Source organism: Bos taurus, chromosome 24 (assembly GCF_002263795.3).
Source record: "Bos taurus isolate L1 Dominette 01449 registration number 42190680 breed Hereford chromosome 24, ARS-UCD2.0, whole genome shotgun sequence".
In the NCBI taxonomy this organism is placed as follows: domain Eukaryota; kingdom Metazoa; phylum Chordata; class Mammalia; order Artiodactyla; family Bovidae; genus Bos; species Bos taurus.
In genome coordinates this window covers 49548744-49569540 of record NC_037351.1, presented here as the reverse complement: position 1 = coordinate 49569540, position 20797 = coordinate 49548744, and the positions used below count along the sequence as shown (strand labels likewise).

The 20797-nt window shown below is 53.0% G+C and overlaps 1 protein-coding gene across 5 annotated transcripts in view; it reads left to right on the top strand.

The window, feature by feature from the left end:
• MYO5B (myosin VB) overlaps positions 1 to 20797 on the top strand; it is a 334939-nt gene that overhangs the window by 255469 nt on the left and 58673 nt on the right. For all 5 annotated transcript variants that reach the window (XM_059881086.1, XM_002697821.6, XM_059881087.1 and 2 more), the window contains exons 15-21: positions 67 to 207; positions 1072 to 1169; positions 5807 to 5893; positions 6365 to 6476; positions 11542 to 11753; positions 13687 to 13843; positions 14916 to 15155. In XM_059881086.1, coding sequence (XP_059737069.1) covers positions 67 to 207; positions 1072 to 1169; positions 5807 to 5893; positions 6365 to 6476; positions 11542 to 11753; positions 13687 to 13843; positions 14916 to 15155 — 1047 coding nt within the window. The remainder of the gene's footprint in view (positions 1 to 66; positions 208 to 1071; positions 1170 to 5806; positions 5894 to 6364; positions 6477 to 11541; positions 11754 to 13686; positions 13844 to 14915; positions 15156 to 20797) is intronic.

Below are 20797 nucleotides of genomic sequence, written 5' to 3'. Positions count from 1 at the left end.
AAGAGTGCAAGCAGCATAAAGTCCAAGAGCTCTTGTTCTCCATCTTCTTCCTCTGTTTGTTTCTAGTTCCCGCTGGTGGCTGACTTGTTCCATGATGGCAAAGACTCTGCTCCCACCGCCACCGCTTCTTCCAAGATCAACATTCGCTCCTCCAGACCCCCTGTGAAAGCCTCCAACAAGGAGCACAAGAAAACCGTGGGTTACCAGGTTAGCCCCCAGGCCCTGGAGCTGTGGAGCCTGGCACGTGAGGCAAGACTGCCTCTCTGGAGATGAAGGACGGAGGGGCAGAGTCAGAGGGGGGCCCGAGTGGCCTCAGTATCTGCATCCCCTGCCCCAGCCTGGTCCTTCTGTGCCCTTTGAAGAAGGAAGGTGCAAAACCTTCACTAGAGGGAACTGGAAAGGGAGAGAGGGGAGGACTCCAGCCCCACGTTGAGTGTCTGATCCCTGTCAGGGGGGACTACATTGCAGGACCACAGACACCTGAGGGTGAGCCTGGAGGGCTAGGGGTGCAGTCTGGGAGAGCGGGATCAATAGCCTTGGGACCCGAAATTGAGAAACGGCTCCTGCTGTGGGCCTTGACGTCCAGCATGTCTCCCAGGAGAGCAGAGTGCCTGCTGAGCCACTGACCCTCATGCTTTGGTAGATGCCTGCTCTGGGTGCGTCTTGTAAGGCAGTAACTGCCAGCATGCCACCCGGGCACCCTGTATCAGGGCTGCAGGGCCTCCAGCCACGTGACGATCCCTCTCACACTCTTGGCCCTTGCTCGCCTCATCTCATCTGATCAGGGTGCTGAGTGAAACGCACCCAGAAGGTCTTTCCCCAGGTGCGTTGCAGAGCCTGTTGCTGGGATGCGGGAGGGTCTGGGGGTTGGCCACGCAGCCCAGCAGCGTCAGAGCTGGAGTCTGCCCCCAGGTCCCTGAGGGTCTCCCTGCCCTGCGTTAAAACAGTAATGAAGCGATAAGAGCATTGACAGCTCCCACCCCCAGTCTAGGGGTGCTCCTGGACGTTCGTGATTCACCACGAAAGGCTGAGGAGGAGTAGGTCACAGGGCGCTGACCTCTGTCTCCCCAGTTCCGCTCCTCCCTGCATCTGCTCATGGAGACACTGAACGCCACGACACCGCACTATGTCCGCTGCATCAAGCCCAACGACGAGAAGCTGCCCTTCCAGTGAGTGTCGCCTCGAAGGTCAGGGGCACGGGGCAGGCACAGCCCCGCGGGTCTGTGGTCCTCGGCGGGATGAGTGGCGGGTCCTGCAGCCCCGCCCCCCACCCCGGTGATTTATGTGCCGAGTATGGACCCCAGCTGTCTGCTGTTTGGAGAACTGGGGGCCGTGAAGGGCCAGCTCCCCAATCTCACATTGCTTATAGTGATGGTTAGGGTGCCCACGAATCAGAGAGCTGGTTAGAAGTGTGCCGTTAAACGGGGACGTGAGTGTATCTCACAGCAGCTGCTCCGTTCAGAGATGGGAGTGGTCAGGGAGGAAACGTAACCTCACGTGGTGCATCGAGTGATGAGACGTGCAGACGGTCCCGTGTCTCACACCCCTCTCTTCTGGGCCTCCAGAACCATCCACACTTGCTCACTTTCCCCTCTCTGAGACCCACATTCTGCCACTACTCCTACCTTGACATTTTCCTTCCATTTCTGTCCCCACTCATATGGTTTGCTGCTGCTGCTGTTCAGTCACTCAGTCATGTCCGGCTCTTTGTGACTCCATGGACTGCAGCACGCCAGGCTTCCCTGTGCTTCACCATCTCCTGGAGTTTGCTCAAACTCAGATCCATTGAGACAGTGATGCCAACCAACTGTGGTTGACCTCGCCCAAATCTGACTCTTCAGCAAAGATTCTTTGGCATCTCTGTCGTCTCTGGGTTGTGCCGGATTCCACCTGGCATTTCTGCCGGTCTGCTGTGACTTTGTTGGCCTCCTCACACTGAACATGTCTGAAACCAGACTCATCCTCCCCGCCCCCCAGAATGGTTCCTGTTTATTTGGTCTCTGTCACAGTAAATGGCATAAGCATTTCCTGACATCTCATCCACCCACCAAACTTGGCTCTTCCAAACCAGAAACCTAAGGGTCCCTCTGGACCAGCACCGTCTAGTAGAACCTTCTGCCATGATGGAATTGTTTGGTAAATCTGCAGTGATCTACATGGTCACACATGCCTACTGAGTTCTTGCAGTGTGGCTAGGGTGACTGAGACAGCGGAGTCTTATTTTCATTTTAGTTACTTACAGGTGGCTAGTGGCTTCCATATTGGGCAGCAGGGCCCTTACTCCCTAGGATCCAATCATGGTCAAAGTCCTGTGGAGTCCGCCTGACAGTCTCTCCCATGGTCTCCCATGTCCCTTCCTGCCACCGTGGCCCTGTCTCAGCGTCTCTCCATTTCTTGCCTGGAGTGCTGCCCTGCGCCTGCAGAATGCTCTCTCACTCACCCTGCGGCCTTTCCTCCTGCTCCCCTGAGCCTTCACACATGCTCTTCTCCCCATAGCCAAAGGAGGTACATTTTTCCATTTTCAAGCAATTCCTTCCCATCTTTCTGATTTCCTTTTTGGTCCTGGCATAATTTCTTTCTGTGAAATAATTTATTTTGGCAACTCTGACTCTCAGGATGAATATCTGAACTGCCTTCTGCATTTCATATTGGTTAATAAAGCTTGACTTCCATTCTCAGGGGCCTCGTCCTGGAAAAGGTTGGGAAGACAGTGTCGAATCAGCCTCCTCGGGAGCCGGCTGACTGTCCACTCTTCTCCTTTCCTCCAAGTTCCCGAGACATGCTCAGGAAATCCCCCTGTGTGGATCTGTTTACCAGACGCCTCCAGAAAAAGAGAGGCTGTTAGGAAAGCAGCGGGTGTGAAAGATGTAGATTACGTGTGAAGGACACGAGTGGTGCGCTGGGCCCGGGAGCGGAGCGTGTGGGGCTGCCACCAGCTCTACCCACAGCCGGCCTGACCTTGGGTGATGCGTCTGTCAGAACCAGGTGCCCACCATGTGCCAAGTTCTCATGCTGAGTCTCTCCTCCCACGTGAGAGAAGCCCCTGGGGACTCTCAAAGGGACATGCGAGTCCTAACAGCCCATTTTTCTAGGAGACTCCTTTACCTTCAGGACCAAAGTCTTCCTCCCAGTAGAGTGGGGGAGGTTACAGAACCAAGTCAGAAAGCCTGCGTTCTCAGCTACCACTTGTTTGGCTCATCCCAAGCGAGGCCCTCGCCGTCTTCATTTCATTTCCCCATCTGTTAATTGTGGCTAAAAAAAAAAAAAAATAGTTATCCTGATGAAAGACTTCAGCGAGATAATGAGGATTATTTATGACCAGTATAAAAATTTATGTCATGAAAATCTGTGATGTTATTGATAATTCTGGAAACAAAGTGCTGTATCCCTCCTCCCCCTCCCCTAAAGCCGGGTTTTCTCAGCCTCAGCACTGTGGGCATTTGGGCCAAGTAATGGTTTTCTGCAGGGCTGTCCCGTGCACTGGAAGAGATGTAGCAGCTTCCCTGGGCTCTGCCCACTAGATGCCAGTGGCACCCCCCACCGCTGTGACAACCAACAGCATCTTATAACGTTAATGTTCCTTGGCGGCAAAATTTTCCCCAGTGGAGACTGCTGTCCTGCACTAAATGCTTCTATTTGATAAAAAGTCTTTCCTTCTGCTTCTTCCTTTGTTCAGAAGCCATCTCTCCAGGGCACTGGGCTAGGACAGTGGAATCACGATGAATAAAGACATAGTCTCCTTCTTAAGGAGTTGTCAGCCCCAGATAGCTGGTGACAGCCTAAGAGTGACTGTCAGTGGGAACGCAGCAATAAAGAGGCGAGAGAACAGGAAGTGTCCAGGGAGGAGGTGGCCCCGGGCAGGTGTGATCCTCTGAAGTGGGGATCATCGTCGGAGCAATCGGCCAGGTTTCCTGAAGGCCAGTGGGCTGGTCTCAGCAGTGGGTGGTCCTGAGTGCCTCAGGGTCCCGCGTGCACCTGCCCAGCACCGCAGAGCCCCAGGCAGTAGGTGGGAGCCTGCAGCCTTTTAGGCGGCAGATGACTGCGGAGGTGGAGCCAGGTCCCCACGTCCTTGAAGGGGGCTCACTCTGCGTCCACCTACAGCCGAGCTTCAGAACAGCCAGAAAGAAAAAGAACATTTATTCCTCATCCTGAATCATGGTGACTGATTCAGGGTCAGCTTAATTCTTTCTCCCTGAAGACTCCCTGATTACCCCCAGCCAACCCCAGCATCCTTCCCTCCAGTTTCTTTCAGTATTTTTACCACGTATATCACATAGTGCCTTGTGGTTTAATCAATCCCTGGGTAGGAAAGATCCCCTGGAGAAGGGCATGGTTACCCACTCCAGTATTCTTGCCTGGAGAATTCCACAGACAGAGGAGCCTGGTGGGCTACAGTCCGTGGAGTCACAGAGAGTCAGACGCGACTGAGTGAATAACACTTGCATTTGCAGTTCGCTACCTCTATACACGTCTCCCCCCTCCAAGTGCGGATACTTGAGAAAATCCAGACCACGTCTGACTTTTTACTCCAGTGTCCTACTGAGTATAGGTGTTAGAATAAAAATGGGGTTTTCAGTACTAAACTTAGCACCTTAGGGCGGGTGAGTTGCTGAAGTCATGGCTTGTATCTCTAAAGACAAGAAGATAAAGTTCTTTATCTGTGTGATTTTTGGGCAGCTCTCATGACAGCAGCTCATGGCATGTGTGACCTTGTATGTTGTGCCAGCCGCTGTTCTCACTGCTTTCGTGGGCTGTTACACTTACTCTTCACACTCACCCTCTAAAAGGGACACTTCCACTCTCCCCACCTTAGAGAGGAGGATACTGCTGTACAAGGAGGTGTGTTACTTGCCCCAAATCACACATGCAGCTGTAAGTGACCACGTCATGATTCACACCCAGGTCTGCGTGGCCTGAAACTCCCCTTTTTAACTTGGGAGCCAACTCATGCTCGAGGTGCTAAGTGTATATGATTTGGCCACTGAGTTAAGACAGATGCCCCTGTCTATAGAAATAATAAGGGAAGGCTCTGCAGTTGTTGTTCGGTCGCTCAGTCATATCCAACTCTGCAACCCCATGGACTGCAGCATGCCAGGCTTCCCTGTCTTTCACTATGTCCCAGAGTTTGCTCAAACTTAAATCCGTCGAGTCGATGATGCCATCCAACCATCTCATCCTCTGTTGTCCCCTTCTCTTGCCTTCAGTCTTTCCCATCATCAGTGTCTTTTCCAGTGAGTTGGCTCTTCTCATCAGGTGGCCAAAGTATTGGAGCTTCAGTTTCAGCATCAGCCCTTCCAATGAATATTCAGGATTGATTTCCTTTAGGATTGACTGGTTTGATCTCCTTGCAGTCCAAGGAACTGTCAAGAGTCTTCTCCAGCACCACAGTTTGAAAGCATCAATTCTTTGGCACTCAGCCTTCTCGGTGGTCCAACTCTCACATCCATACATGACTATTGGAAAAACCATAGCTTTGACTATATGGACCTTTGTTAACAAAGTGATGTCTCTGCTTTTTAATACATTGTCTGGGCTCTGCAGAGGAGGCAGGAATGAGCTTGGGAGGGTGGACAGAGTGCAGGGGGGCAAATAAGAGGAGCAGTCCGGGTGAGGGTGAGAACGCGCACAGAACGGAGATGGCTCAGCTGTTTCCCGTCTGTCTTCTAGCCTGCGCTTGGCCCCTGGCCTTGAGCTCCCAGGCGCGCAATGCCTGTACCTCGGTGCAGGAAGGGGTGGTCTCTCTCTCTCTCCCCTGTTCTGTTTCTTTGCCGCTATGGCCTCTCATTGCTTGTCTTGTGTTTTGCAGTTTTAACCCAAAGAGAGCAGTGCAGCAGCTCCGAGCCTGCGGCGTATTGGAGACCATCCGGATCAGCGCGGCTGGCTACCCATCCAGGTACTGCACCCCCTGGGGCCCGCCTCCCCAGGGGACCCCCTTATGCACTGTCAGCCAGAGACAGAGCCTCCAAAAACGCTCCCCAACGCTGAGGGCTCAAGCAGGGAGCCGACAGACAAGAGAATCTCAGTTTGTCCTAGAAGTATGGGTGTCAAGAGTAACATCCTCCTGGACAGCTTTTCAGATGTCAGCTTGGCGTTGGTCTGGGCGGCGAGCTGGTCAGCCCTCCAAGCAGCAGAGCCTCCAAAATCCTTTTTCCTGTCAGTCCTCTAGGCGTGATTCTTTAACTCAGCTACATGCTGAAGTTCTCAGCATCGAGGGAGAACAAAACGCCCCGTAACGTGTTTTGCTGCTCTGAGAAGGGCTTTGTGCTGGACGTGTTGACCCGCCGGGGCCCTGTCTGAGATCACCCAGGGCCCTTGTATGGCCGAGAGGCAGGACGTGTCCTTGACGCACCAGTTTTCTCTCCAGGTGGTCCTACCATGACTTCTTCAACCGGTATCGGGTGCTGGTCAAGAAGAGAGACCTTGCCAACTCAGACAAAAAGGCCATCTGCAGGTCTGTGCTGGAGAGCCTCATCAAGGTGAGCTGGGCACAGCCCTGACTCCAGCTCCAGGCGCGGTGCCCTGGCATTTGGGGTGGGGTGTTAACTGCCTCAGTGGTCCTCACCCCTCTTACCGAAACTGTCATCTGAGATGTTCATCCGTTTTCCTGCATCAGTGACTGTAAAGGAAAAGCCCCTTTTCCACCTGCCTGGAGACATTCCCAGCCTTTCCCACGTAACAGGTTCCGTAGAAAATGAAATTGTTTATACAGTGCCCTAGGGGTCATGATAAGGCCCCAAGCTGCTGGCCCCGATCCCTGCGCTCCCCAAAGCCCGGGCTCCTCCGCTCGGCCTGCCTGCTGGCGCCGGTGAACCTGCGGGGCTCTGATCCGGAGCCCAATGCCGGGGCTCTGATCCGGAGCCCAAGCACGGTGGCCTGGAAGCCAGCCGAGGGGGAAATACCCGCGCCTCCCGTATCTTCCCCATCGCAGAGCCAGCCTCAGGCCCAACCTCAGATGCTTGTTTTAAATAAGACAGTGGATTTCATTTTATCTGAAACAACCTGAACTCGGCAGCTGACGCTTGGGGCTGGAGAATGACAGCCGAGCTCTTGGGGGTCTTTGATGAGGGGCAGATCCCTGTGTGTTTCTTGGTTTTAGAGTATTCAGGGATTACAGCAGAGTATGGTACTTAATGATCTCAATAAATGGTTAGATTACATCGAGAATCTTTCAGAAGGGAAGAGAATTGCATCAACTTAAAAAAAAATTAAGTATCGTATTGTTAGGAAAATCTGTTCATTTGGAGTATAGTTCATTGCCAGATGACCAAGTTTAAAATCGTAAGTTATTTTGTAAAAGTGACACAGTCACCCTCTGAGCACAATGTTGTCTTAGCAGCTCAAGACTGTAGCTATAGACAGTACAGAATGCTGGGCTAAACGTTCCGTAGAGAAACGAGGGTGGCAGTCTTCTTAACTGAAGGTTGCCTTTGGTCCGTTGGACTCTGGTTAATTGAGGTTTGTGCTGTGGAACATCTGCCAGTATCTACATTTCAACATCTCTTTCTACGTGGGTGAGAAAAATGTGTTCTGGGTCGGCTGAACCCTGGGTGAAAGGGAGCGTCAGGCGTCTTCCTCCTCTGTTGGCACCGGGAGCTGGCCTGTTTGTGTGGTCGAGTCTCGCAGCAGCCCGCTCAGCCCTGGGTCTAGCTCCTGCTTTCCCCGGGGCCATAGTTCCACTCTTCCTCTCCCTTCCCTGGTTTCCCCACGCTTCCAGTGGAACCGTTGCTCCCCACACAGAAGGCGATCTGGAGGGGCCTCAGATCAGACCAGCTGACTCAGCGTCCCCCACCGCACTCCCCTCCAGCCGGCAGGACTGAGGGCCGCCGTGCGGACCCGCTCCTTGATGCACTCGGGCCTCTGGTTCGACATCACCCAGCTTGCACGCTGACCCCGCCCTCCTGCCTTCCTCAGTCCAGCAGTCTCTGAGCCCCTGGTGTGCTGTCCTGTGCTCGAGATGTCTTTCCTCTCTTGCAGAGGACGGCCTTTGCATTGACACTCCCCCTAAGTTATGAGCCCTGAGCTTGACACATAGATGTCACTCACCAGGCATTTATGGAATGCGTGAACGAACCAGTGAATCCCCTAAAGTGTGTGAATAAGTGCTGTTTCCTCTGCCTGGAGTGCTTTCCCCACCTTTGTCGTGTCTGGCCAGGTTCTTGCCTTCTGAACTGAGCTCTAAAGTGCTTTCTGGTCCATGAAGCCCGTTCCTGGCTCCCCCAGATGGAGTTAGTCACTGGCCAACACTTCTCCACTTCTGTCTTCCATTATTGCGTTTCTCCCCTTGTATTGTAGTTAGGGGCTTGTTTGTCATTTCACCAGACTGTGGAACAACTGAATGGCCAGGGTCTCACTGTCGTCGTGTTCCTGGCACAGCCACTGGACATCACAGGAGCTCGAGTTTGTGCAGGTGGCTGCTTGGGTGACAGATGAGCTTGTCCCGATGAAACCTGCCACCAGTGACTCACAGTCCCTGAGCCTTAGTACAAGTCAGACGTTTTTCTGTTTCACACACTCCATTTCATCTTCACGCTGCCTTAAGAGAAAGACACAAACATGACCCCCATTGCACAGATGAGGAAACTGAGGCAAAAACAGCTGATACACATGGCCCAAAGTGACTCAGGAGCCCCCACAACCTAAACCACGTCACCACTGAATCAGTCTGATTGATCAATCAGTGTCACGGTGTGTAATTGCCATTCCTAGACAGGAGTGGGTTTCCCTGGTGGCTCAGACGGGAGAGTGTGCCTGTGATGCAGCAGACCTGGGTTTGATCCCTGGGTCGGGGAGATCACCCGGAGAAGGGAATGGCCACCCACTCCAGTTTTCTTGCTTGGAGAATCCCAGGGACGGAGGAAGGGGCCTGACCGACTACAGTCCATGGGGTCACAAAGAGACAGGGCTGAGCATCTAACACTCTTCCACTTTTCAGACGTAATAGGGCTCAATGCTTCAGGACTCCCTTGGAAACCTTCTCTGTCTCTTCCCTTTGGGGGACATGCGGGGGCGCACCTTCTGGTCACTAGTGCTGCTAGTACTCCTGCTAAGTGACCTGAGACTTTAAGTGGTTGAGACTTGGCAAAGTCACCCATTATACTAGAAGGGCACAGGCCAGCTCCCTGCACTTTCCGGGAAAGTACTAAGTAATACTAGGGCAGAGTGATTAGGAGAGAAGCCGTGATGAAGGGGCGTGTAGGCCTGGCAGCAGGCTGTTCATCCAGGGGCAGCTGGGCGCGGGGGCTGTATCGTGAGGTTGCTCAGGAGTGGTGGTCTCCTCCTGCAAGGAGTGTAGGAATCCCTCCATCGTTAGCTTGAATGTGTTTTTTCTCTAACTCCACAAATGGGTATTGAATTCTTGAATTCTTCCTATGTACTACCTTAGAGTGGTCAGTGAGAGTTACAAAGGAGCCGACTAGGGGGGCCCTGCCCTCCAGGACTGACCGTCGTCTAGTGTAGTTACAGGCGTCACTGGCCATCAGGAAAACCTGAACCTGCATCCTGACAGTGAAGGAGTGGATTAACGAGCTTCTGCTGGGAACCCAGGGAGCGTGAGGAGATACATATGAGAGGAGTGTGAAGAGGAGGTGGTCCTACAAATGGGCATGATGCGATAAAGAGACCTCTGGCCGAGGAGTCCTGGGTCTTGGGTTCTATTCCTTGATGTTTTCAGTGAGACCTTTGGCCAGTCACCTCAACATTCTCGGCACCTGTGCAATAAGAGAGTGGCTTGGGATGGGTTGCTAAGATTTCTTCCTATCCCCTCAGTCTCTGATTATCAGAGAGGGGTTCTCAGGAGATGACCTCTGATCAGTATGTGGAAAGTATGGTCAGTTCTAGGGGTCAGAGAAAGCAGATGTCTGGGCGAGGAGGCATGCCGCCATCAGGCCTGTGGTGACAGGCGCACCGCTGGAGCCTTCAGAGAAATCCTCCTCCATACAAATGGTGGCTCTGCAGACCAGCCTGCCATTTCCCTGGTGGTTTCTTCCAGAGTAGGAACTGGAGCCAGTGTACCATGGCCCCAGGGATACAACAGGCACCGCCCCGCCCCCCAGGCCATGACTCTGCTGAAGACCTAGTAGCCAGGCTTGTCCCCAAACTGTGAGGGTTGAGTCGCCAACCCGTCCTCACTGAGGAGTCTCCCCAGCCGGGTGATGATGAAGGCCAGGCCTCAGGCATCTCAAAGCTGCCCCGCCCAGCCCAGCCTTGGTTCCTCCTGGCATGAGCTGAGGCCCAAAGCAGAGGCAGGAATGAGAACCAGGCATGCAGCTTGCTCCTCCGTGCCTCGCCAGCACCCCAGCCATAGAAGGGACCGTCAGCAATGGCCCGGCTGGCTGCTGTGTCCCCAGCTCAGCCCCGGCGCAGGCCGCCTGGCTTACCTGTGTGTGGAACCCGGTTCCTGTTGACTGTACAGGGCTTGGCCATGACAAGTGTCGACTCAGCATGGTTTCAGAGCCGCTGGTCAACATGAAATATATATTTGTGTGTTTTCCTTACACCTTGGCTCATTATCTCCTTCTTATAATGGTCTTCATGCTCAGTGAGCAAAATTAGATGACGTGTGTTTACAAAGAGCACTCAGTTATCGTGGGCCACCTACTGAGTACTGTGCTGTAGCCCAGGCCTGTCCACACACACACGCACGCACGCACACACACACACGCACACACACGCACGCACACACACACACGCGCACGCACACACACACACACGCACGCACGCATACACACACACTGCCGGGTCATCTTCCCTTGTCCACTAGGGCAAACATGGAAAGGGCCCCTAATTTTAACCTAAGTACATGTCGCTAAAGACAGTCACCATCTGTCTGAAGAAATAGTTCACAGCATAGTTAGACACCAAATAGAATGTACTTGGGGGTTATTCGCAATGTATGTGTAATTTCCCACACCTGCCTGCTTTCACTCCATTCAGGTCTTTGCTTGAACAGCCCCTCCGTTGAGATGCCTTCCTCCTTTAGCCTATTCAGCATCTGCATCCCATCCTCCAGCCCTCTTACTATGTTTCACGCACTCCATCTCATCTTCACACTGCCTTTAGAGAAGGATACAAACATGACCCCGGTTGCACAGATGAGGAAACTGAGGCATAAAGAGCTGATATAAACTGCCCAAAGTGACTCAGGAGCCCCCACAACCTAAATCACATCACTACCGAGTCAGTCTTATTGATTAATCGATGTCACTGTGTGTAAATGTCACGGTGCACAAACCTCATGAAGCTTTGTTGTCTTCATAACCCTCAGCACTGCCTGAAATGTGCCGTGTCCTTGCCCGCTTGCCCAGATGCCCTCGCCGTGATGCTGCTGGCGGGCAGGCCTGCTTCTCACTACTGCGCTCGGTGTCTGAGCAGCAGTAGGGACGGGTCGGCGTCGGTCACACACCGACTCTTCAGCGGTTGTTTAAGGAGCCAGGGGCGTGTGAGACCCAGCAGGGAGATCGTGCGGGGGAGCAACTGGGGTGATGGGGTGCGTTACTTGCCGCTCACGGGTGATGAACCAGCTCCCCTCCCTGCCTCGTCAAGGATCCTGACAAGTTCCAGTTTGGCCGCACCAAGATCTTCTTCCGGGCCGGCCAGGTGGCCTACCTGGAGAAGCTTCGGGCTGACAAGTTCCGGGCGGCCACCATCATGATCCAGAAAGCCGTGCGGGGCTGGCTGCAGAAGGTGAAGTACCGCAGGTTGAAGGGAGCCACCTTAATTCTGCAGAGGTACTGCCGAGGATACCTGGCCCGCAGGTGAGCCGGGGCACACCTGAGCTAGCGGTCGGTGCGGTGGGGCGCAGGGGGCGGGTGGGGGGTGGCGGCAGCCCTGGCTCTGAGCTGGCTGGCCTCAATCAGCCCCTGTGGGTAAAGCGCCGTCCTCCGGGGCCCTGTCTATATCCAGCTTTCCCCCAGCAGCCGGGCCCCTCTCTCCTTCCCTTCTCACCTGAGCCAGTAGGTCTAGTTCCCAGGTCTCCTGTCTCCCCCAGTCTGTCCCCACCCACCAGTGCTAGCTTAGGACTGGCTGGTTTTCCAGCCAAACCTCCGTTTGCCCTTTGCTTAAACGCTTAAATAAAACAATCCTCTTTCTACAAGAGAGATGAATTCAGCCTTTCTCTCACAGTTAACGTACACTCAGCTTCATGACTTATGCCACCGATTTCAGAATCCCTTAGGAGTTTGGTTAGGGCTGAATGAAAAGGCCAGGGGAGGTCCCTTCTATGAGCTGTTGCACTCAGCCAGCACGGGGAGAGGGAGGGGGAGACTTGTCTGACCACAAGCAGCTCCCTTGGGGCAAAGCCTGATGCCAGTGGGCTGCCCTGCCCCAGCCCAGCACCACACAAAAGAGGCTACTTTGCTGAAAACATCCCCTCCTAGTGATGTCGTTGGGTTGCTGAAGCCCTGAATCAGTATGAGCATCACCATGGAGATGGGCATAGAGGACACCCCCATCCCTTGCCGTGAGACCCACCCCCCAGGCTTTACATGGGTCATTAGATTTTGGACCCAGCCCTGGTTCAACATCAGTGACCTCTGCAGATCCCGGTTTTCTTGAAGATGTGACAATAATCTCTAGGATGCCTTGCATTTGGAGGCCTAAGTTTCATAAGTGACTGCTCAGGCCTCTCTGCTTGAATACTGAAACAAGCCCAGAGCAGGCACCCACTGTACTGTAAAGTTAGAAGATTGTTCCGGCTCCCCCTCATGTCCTTGTTATAAGCTGTTTATCCAAGCAGAACCAGAGATAATGAATACTGTTAATTACCTGTGAACGGTTGAGAGGTGGTCTCTAGAATGAAAGCTACAGAAATGAGAGAGTTGTCAGTGGTATCCACACTAAGTTGTCATCCACAGTTAGGGCGTTGCCGAACACCCTGGGGCACAGGACTCTGTCCTGGGTAGTGGGATGGCCCGCATTCTCCCTGCAGGGAGTTTGTATTCTAGAGAGAGTGTTCAGGGAGAGCTGCCAGGAGTCAGACTCATTTAAGCAAGCAGAGCAGGGCTGAGTGAGTTACCACCCACTCCAGAGTTGCGCTAGATGACGTCCAAGGTCCTTTCTAGCTTTTAATATTCTTAGTCTCTCGTTGAGCACTTGTTATGGGTCTGACACCAAACAGAGCCCTTGCAGGGGCTAAAAAGTGTTGGACTGACTTTATGTCTGCCTTGAGGGGTGAGACGGGGAATGTAGAAATTAAACAGAGGGAAGTAGATGCCCATGTGCAGTGCATCCCTGGCAGAAAGGCTGAGAGGTGAGAAAGTAAAGAGAGGTCTCCACAGGCCTGAGAAGGTGACGTTCATTCAGCAGATACTTCCCATGCGCTGCCGTGCCAGGCCCTATACTAGATGTAGGGGTACAAGGATGCTAAGACCCAGCCCCTGACCCCTCCGAGCCCGGTGAGGTCCAGGGACAGACCCGAGCGTGAACACGTGATGTCCTTGAGGGCTGCCCATTATAGGAGAGGCTTTGTGGGTCGGGGAATGGACGGATGAGGATCAGAGTTGATCAGACTTTGAGTTGTAAATATGTGGCAAGAGTTTTTGGACAAGGTAGAGGAAGCCAGTTCTGTTCTAAGCTGTGTCTCAAGGCCGGTAACGGTGACACAAGTTGGCCTAGCCAGCAGGTGACCAGGCAGGGCCGAGGGGAAAGGGTTTGTGTTCACAAAGGGCCCACCGCTCTCTCCCTCCCCAGACTGGCCAAGCATCTGCGGAGGACCCGGGCGGCCGTGGTGCTCCAGAAGCAATACCGCATGCAGAGGGCCCGCCGGGCCTACCAGAGGGTCCGCAGGGCCGCCGTCGTCATCCAGGCCTTTGCTCGGGGCATGTTTGTGCGGAGAATCTACCACCAGGTGCGTAGCCGCCCCTGGGGACTCGGGCTGTGGACTCGGCCCTGAGCAGCAGCAGATGGCTTGGCACCAACCTTAGCACTTGTTGGGCACTTCTCACTGTTTTCTAAGGAATTTTGCAACTCTGCTCCCACCGAATCCTGACTGAAGTCTCATGAGGCACAGTGACTCAGGGTTCACCAGAGAGACAGAAGCCACAGGAGATGCATGTGTCTGTGTGGATAAGGTTTATTATGAGGAACTGACACATGTAGGTATGAAGGCTGAGCAGTTCTTGATGTACCGTGTACACACTGGAGACTCAAGAAACCCAGGGGAGTAGCTCTCCCCAAGTCTGAAGGCCTGAGGACCAGGCAGTCATGGTACAGTCCCAGTCCAAGGGCTAGAGGGCTGAAATGGTAAGGAATCTGCCTGCAATGCAGGAGACTCTGGTTCGATCCCTGGGTCAGGAAGACCCCCTGGAGAAGGGAATGGCAACCCACTCTAGTATTCTTGCCTGGAGAATCCCATGGACAGAGGAGCCTGGCATGCTACAGTCCTTGGGGTCACAAAGAGTCAGACACAACTGAGCGACTAACACTTTCATTCATTCTGCAAACATTTATTTTGCAGGGCATTATAGTGAGGACATTGATGATGCTTTAATTTTCTGAGTGGTTTTTTAACTATAGGAAAAAAGAAAGACCAAATTATAAGCCAAGTTAACTGTAAACCAGTAACCCAGTTGACAATCCCACACAACCGTCTCACTTCGCCTCCAGCTTACTGGCACCAGGAGCGGATCCACATCTGTTGAATGGGGGGCTATCAGCTGGATGATCTTTAAGCCCCTCTGAGGTTTTTATTTTTTTAGACTGTGGTTTCCTAGTGAGTTAAAAAATTAGAAATGAGGGTTTGACAGCTGCCACCGGACTTAGTTGCAACTTGTTCGTAAGACAGGCGGCCACCAAAGCCTCAAGTCATAGGGCAGGGGTAGCTCGCCGACCTTGGCTCTCGCCTCCTGCGAGCTATGCACGAGCCCCTGGCTCCCGCGGTGCAGCGCAGACCCACCAGGTGTGTGCTTGTCCCCTGCTAGGTCCTCAGGGAGCACAAGGCCACCATCATCCAGAAGCACGTGCGGGGCTGGATGGCTCGCAGGCGCTTCCAGCGGCTGCGGGGTGCGGCCGTTGTCATCCAGTGCGGCTTCCGGAGGCTCAAGGCCAAGCAGGCGCTGAAGGCCCTCAGGATCGAGGCGCGCTCCGCGGAGCACCTGAAGCGCCTCAACGTGGGCATGGAGAACAAGATTGTCCAGCTGCAGCGGAAGATCGATGACCAGGTCAGTGTCTCCACTCCCACGTGGGGGTTGGGGCCGGGGCGAGACTCCATGGGCATGTTTGAGAGAGACCCACCGCTTCCCCCGGGGAGCTCTCAATTGATCCCCATGCAGCTTCACGAGGCCATTATACGGGTAAGCGAAGTGTGGATCTGGAGCATCAAATACTTGGCCAAGATCACAGAATTAGGAAGTGCTAGAACCAGCACTCCAGCCCCGGTCTGCCTGATCCTGCAGCCATAACGAGGATGATGTTGGTTTCTTAACACCAAATGTCTACTAGAGAGTCAGTCCTTTCCTGCATCGTGGCTAAAATGGGTTTCCAGAGTTGAAAGCAGGCTCCTTGGGCTTGTGGGGTGTTAGTGACCTCAGGGCCAGGCTCCTGCAATGCCTAGAGGGTTTCTGGTGCCTCCTGAGAAAGAAAAGGCGAGGACGGAGGGAAGGAAGGGGGTGAACGTGCCCGGTGCAAGGGATGGAGAAAGAGAGAGCTGGCATTGCCTTGGCGGTCACTGGTTTTATTGTATCTAATCTATGCTAGGCACTTTTTAAAGCTTCTCATGATCCCAGTAGGGCAAGAAAATAAATGAGCCATTTTACACCTAAACCAGCTGCCCTAAATAGGAACCCCAAAGTAGTCAGATGTTACTGCCTCTCTGTTCTTGCAAAAAAAGACCAACCTTCCGGAGAAGGGACGGTCACCCTGGGTGTTTATCTCTGTGTGAGTCCCACGGGAGTCTCATTTGGCTTGGCTCCCTGGTGGAGAAGTGAGACAGAAAGCTCGCACAGGGTTGGCCCGCAGTGATAGGTCAGGTCAGGGAGGAAGACACAACTGCTCAGAGCATCGGGAGTAGACAGGAAAAATGGCTCTCTGGGCTCAGCCATGTGGAAAACACAGGCGCACGGCGGACCTGTATTATTGCTCTCATCGCCATCATTCTTATTACTCTATGGCTATTGACGACTGGCCGGGAAAGACATTCGCATAGTCAAAGTGCCCCCATTAACTTTCTGAGCGAACAGTGTGGTCCGAGGAAGGAGCAGGCTTTGCGAGCACCATTGTTCCGTGCGTGGAGCCTTGTGTACTGGCCGCCTCTTCCAGCCATCAGTCCCTGTGTTGTCATTGCTGATTTTCGAAGTTAAGAGGTTAAAAATAAATCTAGTATTTTACACTCCACGTGCTGGAACATGAAAGAGAAGCAGATTTAAAAGACCTGTTTTTAAAAAGAGCTTTTTGCCTTAAGCTTCCTACTTGGCAAATATCTATGAGCAGTGGCCGGTGTTACCCTCCCTGGGCAGGGTGCCCTGTGTGCAGAGGGTGAGGAGAGAAGGCAGGGAGGGGGGAGTTAGGTTTTGTTTTCATATGTCCCTCCCCGTGTTGCTCAATTGTGTGCCAGGCACTCTCCTCACGTGTTAAGTCATTTAATCCTCACCACACCCTGTAAGATTTAACGTTATTCCCATTTTAATCTGAGGCACAGAGAGACTGAGTAGTCTACGAGGTCGCAAAGCTAGGAAGTGGCATGGTTAAGATTGAAACTTGGCAATTTGGTTCCAGAAAATGTTCTGCCACCTCCAGCCAAATTTGGGGATATCTGCATATTAGGAGATTCTTCAGACATGTGAGAATTCCTCAGTCCAGGGAAGACGCTTAGCTTTGTTCTGAGTTCATTCTCGTGGAGAATGTCATCCTTGGACCAGCCAGTGTTTTGTAGTGGAGTGTGGGACCTGGTGTCAAAGAAGACGCATGGCTCTCTGTCTTGAGAGGAGTCATAAACAACCTGTGGAACCAGGACGTTAGAGTCTCGTTGTATTGCAGCCTCTTAGAAGGTGGGGCTCACCTTTTGTAAGCAAATGGGTTTCTGTTTTGTGTGTAATGCCTGGAGACAACTCAGGAGGCTGCTCCCCAACACACACAGATTCTTAGCCAGGAGGATAGGAGACACGCATGCCAGGAACGACATAGGTGAAAACATCCCCAAGTGTTCGGCAGAGTGGCCTGAGATCATGGACTCAGTCCCAGCTGGATGGAAGCCTGAGTCCTGTCTCAGTTATACTTGCCACCAGAGCTGACAGCTAGAGATTATGGCCAAATCTCTAACTGGGCCTTGAGTTCCTCGGAGGCTGCTGCTGCCGCCAAGTTGCTTCAGTCGTGTCCGACTCTGTGTGACCCCATAGATGGCAGCCCACCAGGCTCCCCCATCCCTGGGATTCTCCAGGCAAGAACAATGGAGTGGGTTGCCATTTCCTTCTCCACTGCATCAAAGTGAAAAGTGAAAGTGAAGCCTTGCTCAGTCGTGTCCCACTCTTCGCGACCCCATGGACTGCAGCCTACCAGGCTCCTCCATCCATGGGATTTTCCAGGCAAGAGTACTGGAGTGGGTTGCCATTGCCTTCTCCAAGATCTTTAACTTCTAACTCAAAAATTCACTGATCCCATAAAGTGGTTCTCAACTCCAGGCTGCACTGTAGAATCACCAGGGGGCGCTTTTTAAAAAAGCGTCCCCACTGCCAAGAAGACAGCAAAGGAGGAAACTGCAGGCTAAACCCAGGGTGAGGTTAGGGCCCAAAAGTCAGGTCGAAGGTTTTGTGCACACAGCTGAAGAGACGATGTCGACTTGGCACCAAGTTCCCAAGCAAACAGGAAGAAGGAAATAGGATAACTTGAGAGCTACGGAAAGCGTTTAGAAGGGTTGGTGCTGTCCGTGGTGCTGAGACACTTTTCTGAGGGTGTTCATAACCTGTGATGTAATAAGCTACAGCCTTCACAGTATCCTTCAGCAGTAAGTGCAGTGATAGCTCCTGGGACGGTTTCTTGCAGTGTCCCTGGTGTAGGCCTGTGGTGTGACATTTTTTCAGCCCAAAATGGTATAACCTATGAACTTGACTCTTATCAGTTTGTCTTTATTCAAGCATATGTACAGTGAGATGGCCAGTTGAGCTTACAGTTTTGGGTTTTGTTTTTTTTTTTAATGAGGGTCAAGTTCCTTAGACATTTATAAGGCTATATTAAACTATTTTAATGGAAAAAATATGACACAAATGTATGGATTCAGTCAGTAGTCTTTTCAATCAATTTGATTCAGTATACTTCATATGCATTTGGTTAAATTAAAGTAGTTAATATTTTATGAGTCATGTACATCTGAAAAATTGTAGGGGCAAGTCACAGCTTTATGGCCTTCTATGCCTCAGTTTTTTCAACTGTGAAATAGGTGTATTAGTTAGCCTTGATTAGTAGGTGTATTAATCAGGAGTTGGTGATGGACAGGGAAGCCTGGCATGCTGCAGTCCATGGGGCTGCAAAGAGTTGGACATGACTGAATGACTGAACTGAACTGAATCAGCCTTACTATGTAGGACTCCTGTGAGGAGAGAATGAGTTGATAGATGTGCATCATGTAGCACGGTGCCCTTGAGCAGTGGATGCAGTGGATATCTGAGGAAGCCAAGGAGAACAGGGGTCCATGTGGAAATCCCCAGGCCCCCCAGTATCAGGACAAGGCCCACCCTGGTTCAGGACAGAGCTGCCCAGGTCTCGGGTCACACTGAGCAAGTTGGCTCCAGGGAGCCTGGCCTTCCTCCACAGGGAGGGTTTCCAGAGTCTTTGAGGGAAAGGACTGGCCCTCACCACTCCCGGTGCCAGGCTTGGCTGTACAGCTGTGGGCACCTGACGTGGACATCATGGTGTGAGGAGGAGGCAGGACGCTGTGAGGCCCTTCTGGGGTTTCCCTTTCTAAAATCATGCCTCCAGAACAGGAAATGTACAGCCACAGTGTGTCCCCAGCGATTACTTCTGGGTGCCGATGATGGTGAAATAAGGAGCTGTCCAAGGGCTGCCGTTAGGAATCTCCCACCCACACCCCTGTTGTCCGGTCTTTTCACCATTCCATTCTCTAGGGGACCATTCCACCCCAACCCAGGAGAAGAGGGTGACCCTTGTCAAGCACCTACTGGGTGCTGGCCCCCAGGGAGGCCCTCAGTCTCCCTGAACTCAGAGGTGAAACCTCTGAGGTGAAAAAGAGATGAAACCCTCTGAGGATGGAGTTACTGTGGCCCCTTTTTCACACTGAGGAAGCCGGGCACACGGAGGTGCAGTGATCAGGACGGAGTTGTGGCCTGAGCACAGGTCTGCCCAGCTCCAGCCTCTTAACTCCTCGACTTCCCTGAGCCTGCATGTCAGCAGAAACAAAGAAACTGGCCTCCTAGACATGTTGTCTTTGCATGTGGGTCCTGGGGTGTCATCGCTGCCTGTAGGAGGGTGTCACACCACGTCATATGCCTGTCTCTACACCCCACACCTGCTCCATCATGAGCGCCTCCCCCCTGCCCCCCAGCCTGGTCCTCATCCCCACTCTCCCTGGGATCTGACCCAGGCCACGCCACTGGGAGGAACCTGCCCAGAACAGAGCAGTGTCGAGGCGGCTAGTCCAACTCGCATCCCCGTCCTGTACCCCACTCCCCTTGTGCAGAGACCCTTCAGCCTCCCGGGAGACCCAGATTGGGTGGGCAGAATAGACCAGCTTTGGGTTGTTTAAACAGATGCCGCCTAATTGGATTTCTCATTGGTGATGACTTAGGGCAAGGCTGACTGCCAGCCCAGATATGGGGGTGTGTCGGGTTGCAATTGGGATGTTTCCTCAGACGGTGGGAGGATCAGTGCTGGGATTGTGCTGCCTGGACACCAAACGTGGGTCTCAGCCTTGAGGTCCCAGGCGTCCGCTGTGTTGTACTGGGTCCAACACCTGTTCTGCTGCTGCCCCTCACTGCTCCCCATGACCTTCCTAGCTGATGTGAAAGTCATTGGTTCCTGATGCCAAGAGCTCTGTTTTACTCAGAGCTCCTGCAGAGAATAGCCGTGGAGAATGGTGATGACCGTTTGCTGCCTGCTTGACGATCGGGAGGACTCTGCATCTTCCCCTTCACGTTCCCTCTGACCGCCTTCAGCTGATACGCTCAACCGCAACACCTCTCTGCCCACGTTTGCGCTTGCACTTGACACGGCCCTGCGTCCTCAGGGCTTGCTGTGTGTGAGCTCACCTACAGTCTCCCTGCCTGCCCCCTCTGTACCTCCACCAGGCACCTGGGACTGCTTCTCACTTGCCTGTTTGCTTGAGTGGGTATGTGATTGGGTACCTTGTCGACAGGGACAAGTTTGGCCAGGGCATCTGTTTCTGGAGTCAGACTCTTACAGGACCAGCGGACAGGTGATGGGAGGGCTCCCCCAGCCCCGTGGAGGGCCTCCTTGGAAGAGGGGATGCTAAAGAGGTCCTTTGTCTTAGAGTCAGTGATTAGGTTGCAACTCTTTGTGCCAGTGAGTCCAAGGGCAGGAGGGCTCAGCATTGACAGAGCAGGGAAGCCTGAAACGCAAAGGCTGCAGATCCAAGAAGCCAAGTGCCTTGTTCCTGAAACTTCAAAACCAGGTATAAGATCTTCCCAATGGATATAGAAGGCTAGCCACTCTCAGCCAGCTTCCAGCACTGTCCCCGTTCCTAAGCACTCCTCGAATGTCAGTCCTGCTGCCTTGTCTTTTCCCGTATTTCTCCTGGGTTCACAATACAGTTTTGTTAGGGAGATGCCAAGAAAGCACTCAAGCATTCAGTGGTTGTGAGATTCAATTCCACCTTGGAAGTTCCTTTTTTAATTGC